The sequence below is a fragment of the Typha angustifolia genome, chromosome 7 (genome assembly GCF_048772165.1).
Source record: "Typha angustifolia cultivar Huaian chromosome 7, ASM4877216v1, whole genome shotgun sequence".
In the NCBI taxonomy this organism is placed as follows: domain Eukaryota; kingdom Viridiplantae; phylum Streptophyta; class Magnoliopsida; order Poales; family Typhaceae; genus Typha; species Typha angustifolia.
The window spans coordinates 3864699-3885069 of NC_133245.1; the positions used below are offsets into that span (position 1 = coordinate 3864699).

At 35.9% G+C, this 20371-nt stretch overlaps 2 protein-coding genes and 1 long non-coding RNA gene across 5 annotated transcripts; 1 reads left to right on the forward strand and 2 right to left on the reverse strand.

The window, feature by feature from the left end:
* Positions 1–2270: 2270 nt before the first annotated feature.
* On the reverse strand, positions 2271–8318 carry LOC140762695 (ubiquitin carboxyl-terminal hydrolase 25). Of its 3 annotated transcripts, none has more exons than XM_073100596.1 (10): positions 7865–8318; positions 7270–7768; positions 7111–7186; positions 6917–7009; positions 5538–5624; positions 4584–5422; positions 4180–4308; positions 2885–3132; positions 2652–2763; positions 2271–2545 (listed from the first exon to the last, which is right to left on the reverse strand). In XM_073100596.1, exons 1-8 carry the CDS (start codon positions 8025–8027, stop codon positions 3012–3014), a joined length of 2007 nt encoding a protein of 668 aa, XP_072956697.1. In that variant the 5' UTR covers positions 8028–8318; the 3' UTR covers positions 2271–2545; positions 2652–2763; positions 2885–3011. The 3 variants fall into 3 exon arrangements, with proteins under 3 accessions (XP_072956697.1, XP_072956698.1, XP_072956696.1); XM_073100597.1 differs by having other exon boundaries at positions 2272–2509; XM_073100595.1 differs by having other exon boundaries at positions 2522–2763.
* A 1074-nt stretch (positions 8319–9392) lies between these two features.
* Positions 9393–14659, forward strand: LOC140762899 (glycolate oxidase 1). The gene is made up of 12 exons (XM_073100878.1): positions 9393–9552; positions 9889–10064; positions 10858–10982; positions 11166–11212; positions 11347–11424; positions 11517–11641; positions 12158–12224; positions 12294–12356; positions 13434–13503; positions 13589–13689; positions 13998–14102; positions 14259–14659. The coding sequence occupies exons 2-12, from the start codon at positions 9928–9930 to the stop codon at positions 14442–14444; spliced, it is 1104 nt and encodes a 367-aa protein (XP_072956979.1). The 5' UTR covers positions 9393–9552; positions 9889–9927; the 3' UTR covers positions 14445–14659.
* Positions 14660–18070: 3411 nt separating this feature from the next.
* LOC140763275 (uncharacterized) lies at positions 18071–19581 on the reverse strand. The gene is made up of 2 exons (XR_012104811.1): positions 19292–19581; positions 18071–18410 (listed from the first exon to the last, which is right to left on the reverse strand). It is a non-coding gene; the product is annotated as an uncharacterized lncRNA (long non-coding RNA).
* Positions 19582–20371: the final 790 nt, after the last annotated feature.

A 20371-nucleotide genomic window follows, 5' to 3' on the forward strand; every position in this document is an offset into this window, starting at 1 on the left:
AAGCTCAACTTGAGCTCTAAATGAGCTGAGCCAAGTTAACCTTTTAAGCTCGAAAACATAATCGAGCCGAGCTGAGCTAGCATTGGCTCGATACGATATATCAAGACAGATGCATTATAATATATCCACATGAGTAATTATAATTTTTATGTTAATTATTTACTATTTGTATTACTCTATGTGCTAATTTTATATTTTAGGATATATATTTTTAAAATTGTTTAGCTTTCAAAACTTGTTTTATTATGTATATTAGGCTCAGCCCGGTAAACTTATTAAGCCCATTGAGCTGAGCTCGAGCCTCATCGAATTAGAGATGAGCCGAGCCGAGCTTTTCCAGCTCAAATTGAGCTCGAACTGGAAAAATTCAGCTCTCAAACCGTGCCAAGTTGAGCCCAGCGCGCTCAAGCTCAACTCGTTTACACCCCCTACTCCACGGACTCATGCACTGGAAGTGCCCATTTATTGTTAACAATAAGAAGCTACTGAAAAAAAAGAAAGCAAGAAGTCTAAAAAGAGCCAGTCATATTGAGTGCACTATCATGGTGACATCATTGTTAAAAAAAAGTTCATTGTGGACTAAGTTTATGCAAGATGTTCAAATATCGACATATAAACAACTGGATGAAAACCTCCAGTCTCAAATGCCTACTTCAGATAAATCAGAACGACTGTATCCCTTTTCCAGTTTTTCTAAATGAATCAATTCATCCCAAGTAAGATCAGCATGATATGATATGTCAAACTTGGGACAACCAGATCTATCACCACAGAAGCCTTACTATATTAAGTTTTAGACCATGTAGAATTCTACTCCAAGAGGCAAAAGTCCATAAATTGCCCAGATTTGTAAAATATTTTGAGTCATTTTCAAACTTCTGTCGACAAATACCTCAGATAGTTACATAGATGAACATCAAATCATGCAAGTCAAGAATTATGCAATTTAATTTAGTGTACCTTTATTTATTTATTTTTAATTCAGGATATCATAGAAAACTGAAAGTAGAAAGAAAAGTCAACAATGTGTAATGTGTACTAGGTTGTTTTGGCCATGTCTTTTATTTGTTCTCTATCACATGTTAATTTAAATGTCAGGACTATAAAAATCCTACAATTCCATGTGATTGAATCCTCTTGAACATATGGAATTTAAAGGTTTACACTGGACTAGGATTACTGAAATGAAGGAATAGAATTTCACCAAAAGAATGATGGAATAGAAGACTTGGTGGCTGGATGATAAAATAATAATTGAGTTTTATCCAAAATCTAACAATGTATCCAGAACAAGTTCTACTTTCACATGAAATTGTGATGTTAAAACTTAAACATAGCATGTGTCACTGGAACGAGCCTACATAAGCAGGCACATGCTGACAAACATAGTGGTTTCTTATTGTAGCATGACAGCATGATGCTAAGCAGTAATACAGTGAGTGCAACTACCATCGGTCCACACAATAGGTGTCTTTATGCAGGTTGGGCACAGGGGGGTATGAGGTTAAAAGCATGGAATGCTTAGGTCATAGGATCTGTTTTGCTGACTACAGAAGAGATAAAATTTAAGAAGTTTTACTTTAAAAGGCAGCATAATAATTTGATCTTTCTTGTTAGCATCAGGTGACCAATTATGAATGGTATCCAAATTAAATTAATACTCTAGAACATAACCAGGTAAGATCTGTTCAATCAGCAGAGGAGAGTGATTCAAGAAACAGAGGAAAAAAACCAAAACCAAGCCACCTGCTGCAATCATAAAAAAGTTATGCATAGGTTGTGCTAGAAAAAAAGAGAAAAGAAATGCAGTACAATGACAAAAGACAGAAGAAAAGAAAAGGGCAAAAGATCAAACATGCGTGCACTCTTTTTAAGGGGCTTCATACCCACTTGCCTCCCAAGCTTCACATGGAGAAGATAAGAGAAGAGTCCTAATAAGTTAAAACCATCCCTCACAAAGAGATGGCCAACCCTGATTTCCCATCTAATGGCCACAAGCAAATTAACCAAAACTATGATCTGGTGTATAAAAACATGATACTAAGTCACCCCTCATACCAATGTAAGATTCCTATAGGGAAGGAATATGCAATCTTACCCTCATTTCTAAGGAGACTGTTTTCAAGCCTTAAACTCGTGACCTCAGTTGCAAAGGACAAGCTTACACTTACACCAAGTCATATTCCAAACTACTTCCATGAAGTACTATAGAGGATGGTTTACACATTGCATTCATTAGATAAACAGCTAGAAGAGAGATGATGGTCAGAAGAACCAACAAGATGAATTATCTTAATTGTGAAATACATGAATAATAAAATAGACATGGACCATATAGAATCAACAAGAATATGCAATACAAATATTGCATTCATACCTCAATTATCAGAAATGTTGAAAAAAAAAGAAGCAAAATTGCTGTTAGAACAGGAACCTTTATAACTCACAATTCCTGTCAACTCAAAGTCATCAGAATTCCCTACCGGCAACAAGCAACGAGGATTCTAAGCTGGGGCAAGAAAAACTCATCAAATATGTACTCAATCTGTTAATAAGTTCAAGATATAATATTCCATCATCTTTTCGTTCAATAAACAGGAAATGAAACTGCTACGAACTGACAGACAGTATCATCAAAAAGGATATCTTACAAAGGAATGTTTCTTCGTACTCAACCTCTGCTAGCAAAGAAATTTCAGCCTCAAAAATGTAACAGCCACTGAAAGAGATTGTTGGTCAATCAACAAAGATTCTTGCGGGCACCTAAAAAAGGAGAAAAGAAATATGTACATCAACGAATAAATTTTAAGGGCAAATCCTGACAATGGAAGTCTTTAGCATTTTTGAAATGTAATATGTAGGATATTGCTGAATGAACACATACCAGGAGCTTTGCCTTGCAAAATTCATAAGAATCATCAATTTCCAGATACAGCTATGAGTTATATTTTACACCAATTCCAGCAGCGACAACAAAGTAAGTAGTGCAAGGATTACTCCTGAATTACTACTTAAGCATCCAAAAAAGGTTTCCCTTGGCTAAATGATCTAAGGCGGTCAACAAGGTGTTCCTTTAATGACTCAGGAATTTGTGAGAGAAAGGTCCTTCTAGCATCATCTTTCAACTGCTTCCTGCATGGCAGTGAAAAGCATAGTACGCTAGACACATTCAGAACTACATCATTTTGCTTGCTAGAAAAAATACTAAGAAATCATACTTCACATGCATCACAAGAATTCAGCATATAGTATAATGTATAAGTTCTAACATCAATGCAGTTCAAATTGTTTAACTTCTTAGCTCAGTAGGAAGAAGTCTACATTTTCAGTTGATCATGAAACTTATCTACTGCAATTTTTCACCTTACATGATAAAAAAAATTATGCATGTGACCAACCATGAAGAAGAGAGGATAATCAAGTAACTTGATTTAGCCAAATTTTAATGGGGAGATTTTCTTGACAGAAGAAACCATATGTATAATCAGTATGCCGACCATGAGCAGCAAACTACCTCCCATTGTACCTTGGTAGTGGTCCTGGCTGATAGGAGGGTCCTTCAGGCAGAAATAATGGTCTGCCTCACAGTGACAGGCAGACATATGATGATGAAGGCGCTTGAATCGTATGATATGCTTACGTATTTGGTTGAGATAAGTTGTGGTCTGCAGGCATGGCCGTGATGTTGGAGTTCACTAGGTATGCATCCCTAAATGGTTCCTTTTCAACTATGAGTCCTATATTTGATCTATTCATAACAAAGCTACAGTAAAAGCTTATGTCAGCGCGTCAGTGGCATGCAGTTCAAAAGAGTGAAACTAAATTGGCTTTGGAAGAGAGAGAGAGAGAGAGAGAGAGAGAGAGAGAGAGAGAGAGAGAGAGATGTAAAATGTATTGATGATAAGGTATATTTTCTTCAAGGGAATCAGGCGAAAATGTCATGTTTATTTCTAAGTTCAAATGTAACAAATACCTTGGCCACTTGCGTCAATATACTCCTTCTAGTTCATTAGATGATATAAATTAGCCATCAAATTGTATTGTTGATATACCAAATGAATCAGATGAGTTGATACTGTCTAGTTACAGACTTACAGTATGAAAAAGTGTCTAGAAAAGATCTTTCCATAAAAAATATAAAACGAAAAGAAAGAAAGTTAAGCTGAATATGAAGTTTACCTTAATAAACTACTATCTGGGCAACTGCCAGCGGCCTGTACACATAGTCTCTTTCTAGTGCGCATGAAACTATGCACATTATCCACCCAACCACATGCCAGCAACTTCGAAGAGGCCTCTCCAGCAAGCCTAATAAAATAGAGTCATGATGTAAGAAATTGGTGAAATTGTAGCAGGAGGTAGAGCTGGAAGAATAAGATAAAAATTAAACAAAAAACTTAATTATACTTTAAAGAAGTATAGACTATGTATACTAATGATGATTTAAACAGACAATTAGAGGTGAATGGACAGTAATATCAAGAAAGAAAATGAAACAGAAATAAAGATGAACTGCATAAGCAGCAGCAGCTAGTTTTCCAAAAAGGAAAGAATATATTAAAGCAGAAAACAAAGAGACTTACACTTCTTTCAAATTTTCAAGTTCCTTTATATTGTGGTTTCGATATGTTATCTGAGTCTTGCATGAAATATCTTCGGTAGACAAACTTTTTGCCTCTTCAGAGCATAGTATTGAAGCTTCAGTGCTTCCACAGCCTTGTGTTTTTCTCTTAATTGATGGGAGATCAGAGTGATCATCTCTAGTAGTGCTGCTAGATGAATGTTCAGGATCTCTCTCTAGACGAGCAAGAATTTTAGTTTCAATACTCTTGTGTACTTTTACTTGCAGTAGATTAGCGCATCCGGTTCCATTTGGCATTGCCATTTTATTCCCTGTATTCAGCTCAACCAACTCAGAAGAAATATTCCCGTTAACAGTCATTCCATTAGGAGCTGCTAATGCCTCGCCCTCATACACAGTCTCAGATTTTCCTGAAGTGCTCAGTCCAGACAATTTATTATCTTTTCCTATTGAAACATTATTATTAACCTCAAGGTTACTTTTACCATTTGAGATCACTTTTTTCATTTCAAAGTTCTTCAGGCTAATCTGCTTGATCTGCGGGTTTGGTGTTATTCTACCATTCTTCAACATGGTTGAAGCACCGGTTTTAGAAGAAACTCCATTTGATTTTACTAGCGGTGTTTTCAAAAGCTCACTGGACTTTAGCTTTGGCAATACAGCACTTCCATTGGAATCTGAAGATTTTGTTGTATTGCATGGATGACCAGTTTTACCAGATCTGGGAGTCTGGTTACTGAGTAAATAGAAGAGGATATAGACCTTCTCAGACAAAACCTCCTGACTGCTTGAAAGTGAAACATGGGCATCATTACAGCAATACCAACGACCAGAAGCATCCTACAGAAAATAATGGGAGAAATATTAGTCAGCAATCATGCAGATGCAGCCTAGGAAAAGCAAGTCACTCTCAACAAGTATCAACACTTAAAGATGAAGTGAGAGCTGGTGAAACCTTAATGTATGCATAATAGTGGCCGGACTCGGGGGAAAAACCTGAATGAACAACACTGCCAAAGAGATTATACTCCGGCTGTGAATCCTGCATTGCCATCAAATATATCAATTAAATCGTGAATTACCTCCAAAACAAGCATGATATATCCCTCAAGCAAGGTACTAACATATTAAATAAATAAAGCCGAAAACATCTCTGTTTAGTAGAGTGGATTTAAGAAAACCGCATATGCTGGTCTTTGTACTTTTTTTAGTCATATTTTTATGCAACCTGCCTGTGTATTCAAAATGTTGGCACCCTAACCAGTGAACTTCAGTACATCTCACCTGCTCAACCAAATATTATGCTAAATATCTAGGCTATCAACATAATATAAGAATTCTTAATCTTTATTCTATTTCATATTTGTATAATCCTCCTATTGACAAATCATTTCTGTAAGGTTTTTGTCCTCAAGGGGTAGTGAAAATAATTATAGAAATCCTATATCTTAAGGTCTCGTTTGGTTTGAAGCTAAGCTCCGAACTCAATTAGTTAATCTCATTTCTTATTTTTAATTTTTTTAAGAGTAAACTTAATTATATATGAAAGGATAAAAAAATATTTAATTACTAACCAGTTTAGGAGTTCCTGAATCAGTTCAATTCAAAGAGGGTCCTTAAACTCAAGGCAAACAAGCCCTAAATAAATAGAAGCGCCAATAGTAAGGCTTCTTCAATGGCAGCCAATAACTTACTTTCACAATTCCAACTCTCCAAGATAAAAATGAATTTATCTATCAAAAGGAGGGTGGAATTTGAGTTCTCCCTAGTATTACAAGAAGGGGCATGATTTGGAAATGGCTACTAGTTCCAATATAATGTTGGCCTAAATACTATAATCACCGGACAAATTGTAGACTTCATTTGTAACCCATGAAATTTGAGATATGAAATGTTTCTGACCAACAAACAGAGAACTGAACATTAGGAAAACATCAAGTTTCCCATAAACCATCCAATATGATGCCAAGATGCAAACACGTAAGCTGAAGATGCTGGTGCCGCAACAATTTGGATACAAGGATAATACTTTACACAAATATAATGACTGTATGCTATTGCTGTCCCAATCACCCTTCCAAACTTTTCTTTTGTATAAGTGGCATTTAGTAAACTCAAATCTCAGTTTCTATCATACCATATTGTTCAGGTAAATGCAAAAGAATAAACAAGTTATATCTATCAAATCAAATATGATAAAATCCTATAACATCACAACACTACCACAGTTTGATAAACTGAAGTGCTCCACTGGCAGCTTATGTCTCTCATTTTCTACTGATATCGTTGTCTATAACTACATCAACTTGTTTATATGAGAAATGAAAAACAAACCTGACTTGTGTTATGCATGAACCTTGAAAGCACTAGAACCTCCTCAAATTCAATATTCCGATTTATCTTCCCTCCATGTATGCCCTCAAATCTCTAAAAGTACAAAAGTTAACCAGACAGTAAGTTCTTGAGTATCCAAAATAACAAAGCAACACACCCACACAAAGAAGGAAGAAAAAGCCTCCCAATAACACCTTGAGCTGTATGACAAGAACATTCGGCGCTCTAAGTATGAACATCTGCTTTCTGGCAACAGAAAGCTTCTCACACCTGGCAAACGAAAAGGATACCAATAATCAGACATAAAAGTGAGCAAGAAATTGATACAAATGTTAACTTGCTTATTTTCTTACTTTCCGCAGCTGTACTTATTGTTGCCATCCAAGACCTCGGGCTGGAAGAACCGGGCAAGCGCGTCCTTCAAAGAATTACTCTGAAATAGGTCAAGGCTGATGTCCATGATCTCATCCGTCTTATTAGACTCCCCCTTGCACGATAAACACTTCACTTGGCTAAGCAGCGCCCCTCCAAATATCTCCTTCATGACCGTGCTACGCGTCCCTGACTCCCCCTTCGCAGCTCCATTACAATTCCCATTCCCGTTGGCCGAGGCAGCAGAGAGGCGCTTGAGGAGGCGGAGGCAGGCGTTGTGGCAGGCATCGATGACATACCGAAGGAATTCGTGCGAGTCCTCCTGACGCCCCCACCGGAAGTGATCGGCGAAGAGCGGGAGGCATTTGTGGATCTTGGAGGGCGCGTCGAGCGGCCCGTCGATGCTTAAAGACCGCGCGATCTGCCGCTCCAGGATACAAAAGGGGCACTCTTTCTCCCTGTTTGCGAACAAGGACTTGCCTGGATAAAGAAATTAAGAATCCAAAACGAAAACTTTTAGGGTTGATCTGCAAAACAACGGAAAATCAAAACAACTAGGGGATTAGGGTTACATACAGAGAGAGGAGTGTTGAGAGGAGAGACAGAATTGGGCGAGGGGTGGGGTATAGGTGAGGCACTGGAGGACGCTGTTGAGGTAGCAGGTGTTGCCGAGGTTCTTGAGGCCAAGAGGGGGCCCGGCCTTGCGACGGCGATTCTGCCACGTCATCTGGAGATCCATCAACGGCGGAGGAGGACGGATCCGCCGACGGTTCCGATAGCTTCTCCAATTGCCGTGAGATCGCCGGGCGACTCCTCCGATTCCTCCTCCTGTGCCGCCGCCGCCGCCTCATCCGATCGCATCGCCGCCTCCAATCTCGTGGATCCGCGTCGTCGTCTTCCTCGTCCGCTGGTTTCTAGGGGTAATGGAGGTGCAGAGAGATTGGGAAACAAAAACCCACGAACGAGGAAAGGGGGTGAAAGGAGAAGGCGGCGAAGCGAAGTCGGATGTTTAGGAATAGGGGAATAGGAATGCCTATTCAAGGCCGAAGTTTCGACCCATATTTCGGTATACTTGTGGGCTTTGGGCCGCCTACTTTTCTTTCTCTCACATGTTATCTGGTCAATCTTATATGTTAGTCAGTCTAGAGTCAAATTAAAATTATCGTACATACATAATTTATATGTTGCTGTGTATTTAAAATCAAAATCAAAATCAAACTCATATGATAAAATTTTCCTCGCCTAACCTCAAGAACGATATTTATATAATTAGAATTGCCACCGCAAATACCAAAAACCCATCCGATCCTATGCTTTATCTTAGTATTACTATTCACATTCGATTAAATTAATATTTATCATTTAATTCTTGCATTTGACATTTAATGCCTGAAAAGCATCCTTTTTGTTAATTTTCTTGACGAGCAGTTACCATATAAATGAATTAAATTAACTAAAACTATTAAAATGATCTTGATAATTGTGAGTATGTATTTTAAGATTAAGATAAAAGTAGAAGGCAACTGGATCTTAAGATCAAATTATAATTTTTTTAAAAGTAATATAATATTCTCTATTCCATTATTAGCTATTATCAGGTGAAAATAAACTCTAAGTTATTTTTAGGCACTAAAGATAAATATAGGGTTAAATTGATAAATATTACGATGTGAACGATAATAAAAATAAAATATAGAGTACTTTTTATAAATTTCCCTTCCAATGGTAGTACTAACCAGTACCAATATAAGGGCAGAGGAGTAGTGGTTTTGTACTTATCTATGTAGATCACTAAATTAGTATGGCAAAAGGCGATTTGATACCTTCCTTCTGTGGTTCTTTTTGTCGGTATCCCTGTCCTCTGATATATTGGTTCCAACCTTGCAGGTACTTGTTGGCATTATAATTAGTAGTATTATTCTAATTGCTAGAGAGAAATGTAGAATTTTTGGTATGTGGAATGGGGAGGTGACACTTGCGGATGAGAAAGTAGTGTTGGAGGAGCCATTTTTAATTCCCACCTCGAAAAGCTGATCCAAAACCAATAAGTTTCTACTCCTATTCCCCCATCCAGCAACAAATAATTCTACATCCCCATCTGACCATCTCCCAATTTTGTCTTCATGCATGAACCTCTCTATCCCATTCTCCAACTCTTTAGCCAACAAACCACCATCACAGGTCTTCATTCTCCAATCCATATATCACTTTACCTCCTCTTCTGGTTCCACTTCATTTCCCTTCTCCTGCCTGCAGGAACTAAGGTGCCATCCTCTTCCATCCTTTGTCTTTTGCTTTGTTTCTTGCATCTTTGTTCTTATTTTTGTGAGTTGGGTTATGTTTTCCAATTAAGTATTTGTAGATTGTTCCTTTTCATTTGCAAAATTTCAAGCTTTTAGAGAAGATTGAGAGTTGTCATGATATAAGAACATAATATACTGAGTCTGAACTGTACCAGACTTATCTGTTGAAATATAGCACCCTCCATCTGTTTGCAATCAGCCTAAGCTTTTAGAAAAGATAGTAAAGTTCTTAATTGGTTGTAAATCTTTTGATTTTTTTCTGTACTAGTGTCTAAATTCGCCATTTTACGGTTGTAGAAATTGGGTTTTGAAGTGGTGTGACCTTTAGACAAGAACATGGAGATAACCAATGTTATGGAGTATGAAGCCATTGCGAAGCAGAAGTTACCAAAGATGGTGTATGACTACTATGCTTCAGGTGCAGAAGATCAGTGGACTCTTAAGGAGAACAGGGAGGCATTCTCAAGAATTCTGTAAGAGCTCATCTCTCAATTATTATGCTCATTTTCAGGTATTATAGACAAAATTAAGTTACTTCTAATATGTCCCAATGACCCTGATGTTTGACTTCAGTGGTTCTTCTATTCCTTAATTTTAAGTTCTGATCAACAATTGCTTATATGTTTCAAATGGAGTGACATAAATATTTTGATAAATTCAAGGTGAAAAGAGGGATGATTTAAATCTATAGCATCTCATGTATGTGTAACCAAAATATTGTGACAGCATCTTCTGTTGTGGGGTGAGACATTTTTATCTTCATGTCCTCAAGAATTCAAGTTGTCATTGAGAAGGTTAATTGTTGGTTGTTGCAGAGCATTTCTTTGCTGTTAGGATGAGTGATATCCAAGTTTTGCTAATTTTCCTTTACTTTTTATGTTGGCAGTAGCCTTAATGAAAACCTTCATGGGGTTATAGTTTCATTAAGAAGAACATAAGCATGGATTGTTATAAAACTACCTCTAATGTACAATTCATACCTCTTTCTATGTCATGACGATAAATGTTTCATCTTTCTGAATAGCTGCTTAAATGTCATCCTTCAGCTTTTATTTTAAGATTTTCTGGTCTAGGTTTAGTGGGAATTTTCATCTGCCCTTCTTTTGTCTTCGCAATAAGATTAAGGCAGTAATCCAAATAATTATGGGATGTTTCAGCTGTTGCTCTTATTGTTCCTGAGATGATATGATAAATTTTAATTGAGGGATCTGAAGAACCAAAGCACTTGAAAATTTCTTGGGACCTTACTCATTGATCTTTTACTAGGTTCCGCCCCCGCATACTCATTGATGTCTCCAGAATTGACATGACCACAACTGTGCTTGGATTCAATATATCAATGCCAATTATGATTGCTCCTACTGCCATGCAAAAGATGGCGCACCCAGATGGTATGTCAATTACACAAGTTGATATCTCTCTGCCATTTTATTACTTTGAATAAGCAAGTCTTCTAAGTATTTTATAAATCTCTTATCTTCTGCAAAATAAAATTAAGGACCACATTAATTTGATTGTATTTATTTATTGCTATGAAGGAAAAGCTCTAACTTGATTGTAATGCTATGTCTCAGGAGAGTATGCAACCGCGAGAGCAGCATCAGCAGCAGGCACTATTATGGTTTGTCATTATTGTCTTAGGCTATTTTGTTTTGTAAATAATTCTTATGACAACATGATTTATGAAAATCCATTATTTCAGTTTTATTACTTACACAAATTCAAAATATTTGAAGTCGCGTCTTTCTTTCTTAGACATTATCATCATGGGCTACTTCCAGCGTTGAAGAGGTTGCCTCCACAGGGCCAGGAATTCGGTTCTTCCAGCTTTATGTAAATACTTCCTGTTGTCTTATCAATTGTCCTACTTTTAGCTTCTTAGTGCATATATTTCCATTATGTTTTGTTATTCCCGTTTTTGTTAGGTCTACAAAGACAGGAATGTAGTTTCTCAGCTTGTTAGAAGAGCTGAAAGGGCTGGATTCAAGGCAATAGCCCTTACGGTGGATACTCCAAGACTTGGCCGTAGGGAATCAGACATAAAAAACAGGTATGTATTGATTTTCCACTTCTTACTTCCACCAATATCTACATTAGTTTTATTTATAATATCAGCAGTGGCGTCACTTATGCACAACGTTTCAATGCCTATGACTAGAAGCTTTTTCGAAGACTCTTGAAATGATCTTCTTATCTTATTATTTTTTTCTCAGTAATTTCTACTTTAACATGGTTTCATTTGGTCGAAAGTGGCTCATGTTTTTGGAAAAGCACAATCTGTAAATCCAGCATGGGGTGCAGAAGGTTTTGCGTCAGCAAAGTCTAATGAATTCATCAATTGCTTATACTCGACTTGCTTGCTTATCCAATCCACACTAATAATCTAACAAATACATCATGCATAACTTGAGTCATAAGATAGCCACAAATTCTGAAAGATTTGCACGAATGCTTTTGAGATAACATAACTTGAATCACAAGATAGTCACAAATTCTGAAAGATTTGCATAAATGTTTTCAAGATACTCTTCTAAGACACTGACTCTAGGTTTGTGTTTCATTACAGATTTACTTTACCACCATTTTTGACGCTCAAAAACTTTGAGGGTTTGGACCTTGGCAAAATGGACGAAGTGAGTATTTGATTATCTTTGGGTCTATCTTTATGTGTGTTTTTCATTATGTACTTGTGGCATCTGCAGAGTAATGACTCTGGGCTTGCATCGTATGTTGCTGGACAAATTGACCGTACATTGAGCTGGAAGGTTTGTTATGTCATCTGTTGCTTTGCATGCATGATGTTCATAGATTAGCATAAAAAAAATTCAAATTCTATGTGGAACATCTTATCACATTCAGCTTATGGCGAACCATAAAAAAAAATGTGCCGGTCGGCACAGGTCAATACGTATTATGCTAGGGAATTATTAGCACGAATGCAGGGGGAGTATATCAAAACTCCTTCACGGCGACTGGTGCTGATAGGTGTCATTAGGGAATGAGCATATACTATTTTAAACGAACCTATTTGTGTCCTTTTTCATCACTTTTCATACCTTTTTTATATTTTGGTGCTTGATCTATATAGATTATACTTCTAATTTTTGAAATCCGATGAAACTTTTAATTTTTTTTCTAAAATTATTTGCTTCAACAAAGAAGATATGAGAAAATTCATGAGATTATATTTTAATTTCATATGTTACACTAATATCAAGTGTTGAAGGACTTTAATTTAGCCTCTAAAACATATTTTTAAGGCCCTAAAATGTTTTACGAATATTTTTAGCATGTCAGAACTATTCATTGTGTCAACGACACAATCTAGCCAAGGTCGACATCAATACATACCATGTCTAGCCAAGGTCGACATGCTTCGCGCCATTGGCATGATAATACTTGCCATAACATACTTCATATTTTTAACACTCACTCAAAAAGTACACATAAGGCAAACCTAATCCATTTTGTGGTTTTCATTTGTAGAAAGTTAACTGCTTATCATTTATTATTGATACCAAGTCACCAAAACATTCAAAAAAGTGAAAAACCAAATATCCTCTTTAAAAGCTTTTAAGTTGTCTATCTTATTAAAGTTACTAGTTGTTGGTGAATACATAGTATCAAAGTACTACATTAGAGAGTTTTGAGATTGAATCTTGTTCCTAGATAATAGTTAAGTTGAACTAGTTAAACAATAGTTTGGCTTAGGAAATCTCATTTATTTAGTTTTTAAAAGGATGTCAGTTTTACATTGTCTAGAAAGAATCTTTCTGTTAGCATATTCTTACAGGTTTCTTGGTTAGTAACAATCAGAGTATACTTGTTTTCGATTTGAACAGGATGTTAAGTGGTTACAGACTATCACTTCTATGCCGATATTAGTTAAAGGGGTTCTGACTGCAGAGGACAGTAAGCATTCAGTGTTTTTCCATCTTTCCTCAATTTGGATGAATTGCTTCATATTTTACTTTGTTTCTGCAATCATAAAATGCAGCAAGGCTGGCTATACAAGCTGGTGCAGCTGGTATTATTGTGTCCAACCATGGAGCTCGTCAGCTAGATTATGTTCCAGCTACCATCTCTGCTCTGGAAGAGGTAATTCACTTGTAATGACGATCTTTTCTAGTTACATTGCGAGGAGTTAGAGCGACAACCAGCATCGAGAATTTCAGTTAAATGTAAAATGATTCCTTTCCCTTCGGACCATGCAATTATACATATCAAATGCAGTAGCCTATCTTAGTCCTGGTCCTCGCAACTTTTCAGCATACATGAGTGTAGCAGTACCCGTTGGCATCACTTGAATTTTTTTTTTTTTTCATCTTGGACATTCTTAATAACTACGCAGCTAGGAATACACACATGACTTGCATGAATACTTAACAATACGTGTGTAAATTCAGGTTGTCAAAGCTGCACAAGGACGAGTTCCTGTGTTTCTAGATGGAGGTGTTCGTCGAGGAACTGATGTCTTCAAGGCTCTGGCTTTGGGAGCTTCTGGTGTATTTGTAAGTAAAAGCAGCTAAATTTTTAGACATATAAGATACCGGTATGCTACTTGCATACCTCACGCAATCCTTTCTGACTAGATTTTTAACTCCAAGCTTACTCATTTCACATAGTAAGGATGAAACTTAAATACTAATATCTCACACTCATCTCAGATTGGTAGGCCTGTGGTGTTCTCTTTGGCTGCTGAAGGTGAGGCTGGCATAAGAAAGGTTCTTCAGATGCTTCGCGAGGAGTTTGAGTTGACGATGGCGTTAAGCGGATGCACCTCTCTCAAAGATATCACTCGCAACCACATAGTGACTGAGGGAGACATGAATCGCACCATATCGAGGTTATAGATCAGCAAGATGATCAGAATTTCTCCTCCATAACCAGGAAAGCTACATTCCTGGAGGAAGACTATTTTCAGAAGTCTATTTTGTCCAGAGAAAAAATTGTAATGGTTCTCAGAATCCCTGATACTTGAGAAATTTCAAGTTTCTATGCTGATGACATATAATATTTCTAGACTACTATCACTTCCACATCAACTATGTATTCAATATTCATCTTATCTTTTACTCTTCGAATGATTTCCTAAATTTTCAGTCTAGAATAGAGAACTCACCACATGCAAGTGACAACTAGTAGTCTCTTAAAAATTATTCTTATAATCCTGTTTGCAGTACTTCTGTTCTGTTCTTGTAATTATTGGAACATAAACGACACAATTTTCTATCTCAAAGTTCTTCTTCCAATCATGAAATCCATTAGAATGATTTTATCGTCTAAGGAACTAATTTATTCTTCCTTCATAGTCAGAAAAATAAATATTAAGCATCCAATCTTATGAGTGCATTCTACAGCACATCTGAGAAGTGCCACTTTGCCACAAATTATTATATGGCTTAATCATTTTATTTACACTTTGATTACCTCAATTATTTAATAGTATCCTCTGATTGCATTAATGCAAAATATCAAATGATTATCTTATCTTCGACTTCTCTCTCTTTTTTCTCTCTAAAATAAAGTATAAAAAAATTCCTAGAGAGCCTAAAATAGATCAGGCACAGAACAAACATTTTAGAGATTTTATATAATTAAAAAGATCAATATGTTACTCAGCATCTTCTACTTTAAAAACTAATATGTTACCCCACTCTGCCTATGTTACGAAACGGCCTAATATGATCCGCAACGGTTTCGAAACTTAGATCTTAGCTTAATAACTTTTCAATGGCTATATGGATGCTAGGATTAGTTTGTGATGTGAAGGGGGAAAAGTTGTTGTGGAAGAGGGAGGTTAGAGGCTGGAAGAAGTCGACCAAAGAATTGGACGATGGAAGAAGGGGGGAGGGAGAATGTGCTAATTAAAAACACTTCAAACAACCCTAACATTTCCTAACTTAACTCACACTTTCGTCGCGGTGCGTTCGAACGCGCCCAATTACGTTCGAACGCAGAACTTTTATTCTCTGTCAATGTAAACGTGGTCCTTGCGTTTGAACGTATACTGGCAAAAATTGATTTTATTGCTTCTACATACTCAATTAGATAAATAGACTCATTCTCATGAACCCAATGTAACGCGTGGAGTCAAAATGGATAGAATCGTATCAGCCTATCTCCCCTGCTTTTATTCTCTATAATTCTTATACTCGCTTTTTGTTATATATTCTTTCTCTTAATATAAATGGGTATAACTCTTTTCTTTTCTTTTTTTAGAAAAAAAGAGATGGTTTTTATAAAAATGGACAATAATTCAAACCTTTAATTAGTCTAGGTATAATTATTTCTTATTACATTTTTGAAGGGAAAATAAAACGTGATCATGGATATACTCGGAATGCGTGTCAAATTCTAACAACCCCTTTGATATATGCTTGGCAGTGGCACAAAGCCACAAACTATATAATCAGTATTATTCCTCTAATTCTTTGCGATATTCCAGTCTTAGGTGCCTGTCAACTTAATCTTCGTACCTCTCAATGAAAGAAATATATTAACTTTAGTTGTTCCATTTTGTGCAACACATGTCAGAAAATGACTAACTCGTAATTAAAGATATTAAAAATCTTGCCAACTTGTCCTTGGGAAAAAAATAATTATATTTAGATCCTTAAACTATTATTTTTCTTACATATCTTTTATAAAGAATTTTATGACACAGACTTCCTATAACATGTTTATTCTTATATTTTAGAGAAAAATATATATAATTCTTTTTTAGTTTATCAATGTATTATAATCTTCTTATGGGTGAGACATTTATAATAGTTTATGAGAAACATAATAAAAAATTAGAAAAAGAAGATTAAAAAACAATAATTCAATAGTCTAAATATAATTTAAAAATATTCTTCTGTGACCATGACCATGAAAATGGCGTCTGACCTCAATTAATGTATGGATACAAAGTTAAAGACGTGGCTTCTTCTCTTTTTCCTCGCCGGCAAATATTCTTGAGCTAATTAGCTAATTAGAAATGGACGCATGCTATATATATATGTATATATATATATATATGTGAGTGTGTATTATTCTTTCCCCAATGAAGACTTGGACTTTGGATTCTTTTATTATATTACATTCGTGATTCGATCATAGTGTTTGGCATAGAATCACTTTTATCTCCCACAACTTTATTTTATATGACTTGTCTCTCCTTGAAATTTCGATTTACTATAATTAGTTATGAATGCCATCAACAGAGATGATAAAATTGTTAAATTTTGTGATTAATGATTTCTTTAGATTTAATTGCAAAGATTAGCAACACAACATCTACTTTTAGCTTGAAAAAGAGCATTGCATGATTTGTTCAAATAATTCAGATTCCATTCAAACAAATTTTTTTATGAGAACAAAATCATGGATGCATATCAAATGAATATTTTCCGAGAGCGAAATCTATCCAGCATTGGAATGTGATGGCTTACAACACTCAACGTTCGAAAAAGATTAGATCCGTTTGAAAGTTAAGTATCAGATATGAAAATAAGTGTATTAAAGGGAGAGTCCAGCGAATCATTTCAGAGATAGTTATAAGTAACAACAGTAAGTATTTTATAACCGCTAATTATTATAGTACTTAAGTTGATCTCCGAGAGATGATCTTTGATTTTTTTAACCCTTATTTGATAATAGGTAATCACATAAATATTATTGTATTGACATGTGCTATTGCATATCGGACTTTGGTTATTGCTTATCGTTTTATTTGAGATTATCTTATAGTAAGTAATTTAATATTTTTTTTAAAAATAATTAAAATAACTCTTCTTCTATTAAATAAAAAAATTTAAGGGAGTACAATGATTTTCCTCCAAAATTCAAGAATATAAAATATATTTTAACCTATCCTGGTTGATGCAGCTGGGGACTGGAGGGCTGCTTAGGGAAGGCAATATATATATATATATATATATATATATTGACTAGTGTATAAAAATATCAAAAAAGAAATAGGAAAAAAAAACTAATTCATCTGAATGGCAAGAGCCGTACTCGTACTAATCAAGTGGCCAATTTTTGTATAAGGTCACTCTCAGGCAGATATAAATATAACATTTAAAGAAAGAAGAAGATATAAATAGGACATGGATGTAGGTAGTTGTACACCAACCTTTTATTAAACGAGCTAAACAAAGTTACCCATATAACATGCATGTATAACAAATATATCGTGTTAAGCGGTTAGGCTAACCCAAATCCGACAACACAGACCCGTTTAACTTGAACGGATTAATTCTAGACTCATTTAAGCCTTCAAATTCATGCTGACAAGGGGTCTTTTTTATTTTTAAACCTTTTTCTTTATGTTATATTAGCTAGGTAACAATGCATTTCAACTTAAGGAATAGAGATATTTTCCAAGGCTTTGATATTATTAACTCATACATTTATCTATATGCCATTCGATAATAATTAATTATTTGCTACTCCAAGTAGCAAGAGAGAGAGAGAGAGAGAGAGAGTGGGGAAAAAAAAAACAAAGGATATAAAGAAAGAGGCTGTAAAAATAAACACTAAATAATACAAATTACAAGTCATCTAAACGACGCGGATGAGGATAACATCTGGCGTCTATTCTCATAAGGGTGGATAGAAGTGGTTATTCTCGTTTTCCTCTTCTGAAGGAATCGCTGCAGTGATCGCTTCATCGAGAGGCCCGAGTTGAGTAGCTGAGGAGACGAAGGCAAAGCCTGTGACACGACTCGTTGCTTATATTGACGTCCTCTGAGTTGGTGATCGGTAGTATCATTCTTCTTAGCATCTCTATCCTCCATCGCTCGCTTTGCCGTGGTGATGATGGCTCTAGCCTGTGGCAATTACATATATATATATATATATATATAAGCGATGAGAATGAATAGTTATAATAGTTAATGATAACACGCAGTATATAAAACGGCTCGGAAATGCATACTCTCACTTTCCACTCAAATAGTAGAGTTTTTTAAAGCTATTGGGAAGTGGGTGAGTTGGTGAGAAGTTAATCTATCCGTTTTAAAAAGAAAGAAAGACTAGTTGTCATAAGGAACGTGGACGCGTCTCCGTTAAGTTGGCCACCAATCCTTCCCACCTACTTTAATTTGATTCATTTCCCGGATGTTGCTTGTTCTTTGACCTGCCATCCTGTCGGCAAGATCAAGGACAAGATTCCAAAGTTATAAATAAGTAGAACATTTATATCTAATTATTACGCCCTTTCTTTTGTGTTTAATTATTATTATTTACATCCCATGCTCTCGACGTGCTCTGTTGACTGTTGTTCTCATTTTCTTTACACTATTTTTAAGGCAAATCATAATAATAATAAATGTAAAATAGAACGCGTAAAATATCTTTTTTTTTTCTTTCTAAATAGCCAGTTAATAATTATACTAACTTTTATTACATGCATTAGAGTTACTGGAAGAGTAGGATTGATGCGTTGTTGTAGCGCATCCATATATCAACCCCCTACCGAATCCCAATTCTTTCTTAATAGGAGCTTATGCGCGCTTTGTTATTTTTCTCTTAAACCTCAATCTAGATCTCACATACCATCATCTATCTCTCTCTAAAAGCTAAAGCTTCTTAATCCCAAGGCGTCTCTACACCTTTATATCTTTCACAAAAGGCAATATTGGACCTAGAAAAAGAAAAGTAGAGAACTTGGTACATGGCAAACTGAAGAAGATAGAATGAGATGACAAACCTGCAACTCTGTAACGTCACACACGCAGATCTGGCCGTTGTAGAAGATGGTGATCGTTTGCTTCTGCTGCTCAGCTTTGCCGGAGCCGGCGTTGGTGTTGGTCGGAGGGATATCTTGGGCTTGCCCAAGTCGAAGACTTAGCTCCGGATCGTAATCCATTTCTAAGCAAACAACCAACTCGATCACGAGATCTTTAAACTTTAGTAATGGTGGAGATGAGAAAAAAATAGATAGATAGATAGATAGCGAGAGAGAGAGGGAGAGGAACAGTTTTGGGTTGGTATATATACTCCTCTATGTCGACGAGCTCTTTAGGTCTATTTCTTGGATAGTTGGAAAGTGGTGGTGGTGGGGGTGGGATAAGCACGTGCAGCGTGTGCTCCTCGTGGGGGGTGGCGGTGAGACACGTTTCTTTGATCTCTTCTTCCTCCTTTTGATGCCTTTAACCCTAATTAATTAATTAATTTCCTTGGCCGTATTCTTCTTCTGAGTTGATTGATTGCGATGGACCATAGACAAAGGATTCGTATTATTATCAATGTGCAACATTTATGATCTTATAATACTTGTAACGTGTAAGCGAAGCGCTAAATTTTGTGACTGTGTGGCCCTTAAGTTTGTTGGGGTTTTCCTTTTGTTTTCTTTTTATAAGATAAATAAATTTGTGACATCTCTTCCATCTTCTAAGAAAGAATCATGTGTGACAATTTTAGGAAGCAGCATGGAAGTTTAATAAGAGTATACAAAGCCTTTTTTCCATAACCACTAGATCAAAACTTGCATGGATTTATCAGCTAATTATAATTATATATATATATATATATATTCTTTTTGGGTGGAAAATCTGGCCAAAGAATATCAAAATACTAAAAAGCCCCTAAAACCAAAAAGCATATTCTTAATCCAGTCCACCATGATCATATATGCTATATAATAATGCTAAGTTGAATAATTCTCTCTTAATCACGCCGAGAAAAAAAAAAGAAAAATTTTTTCATCGAAGTTGTAATCGCAGCGTCCAAAAGCCACAGCTCATTAGCACCAACTTCAGATTAATTAACTATTTAGTTTACAGATTTG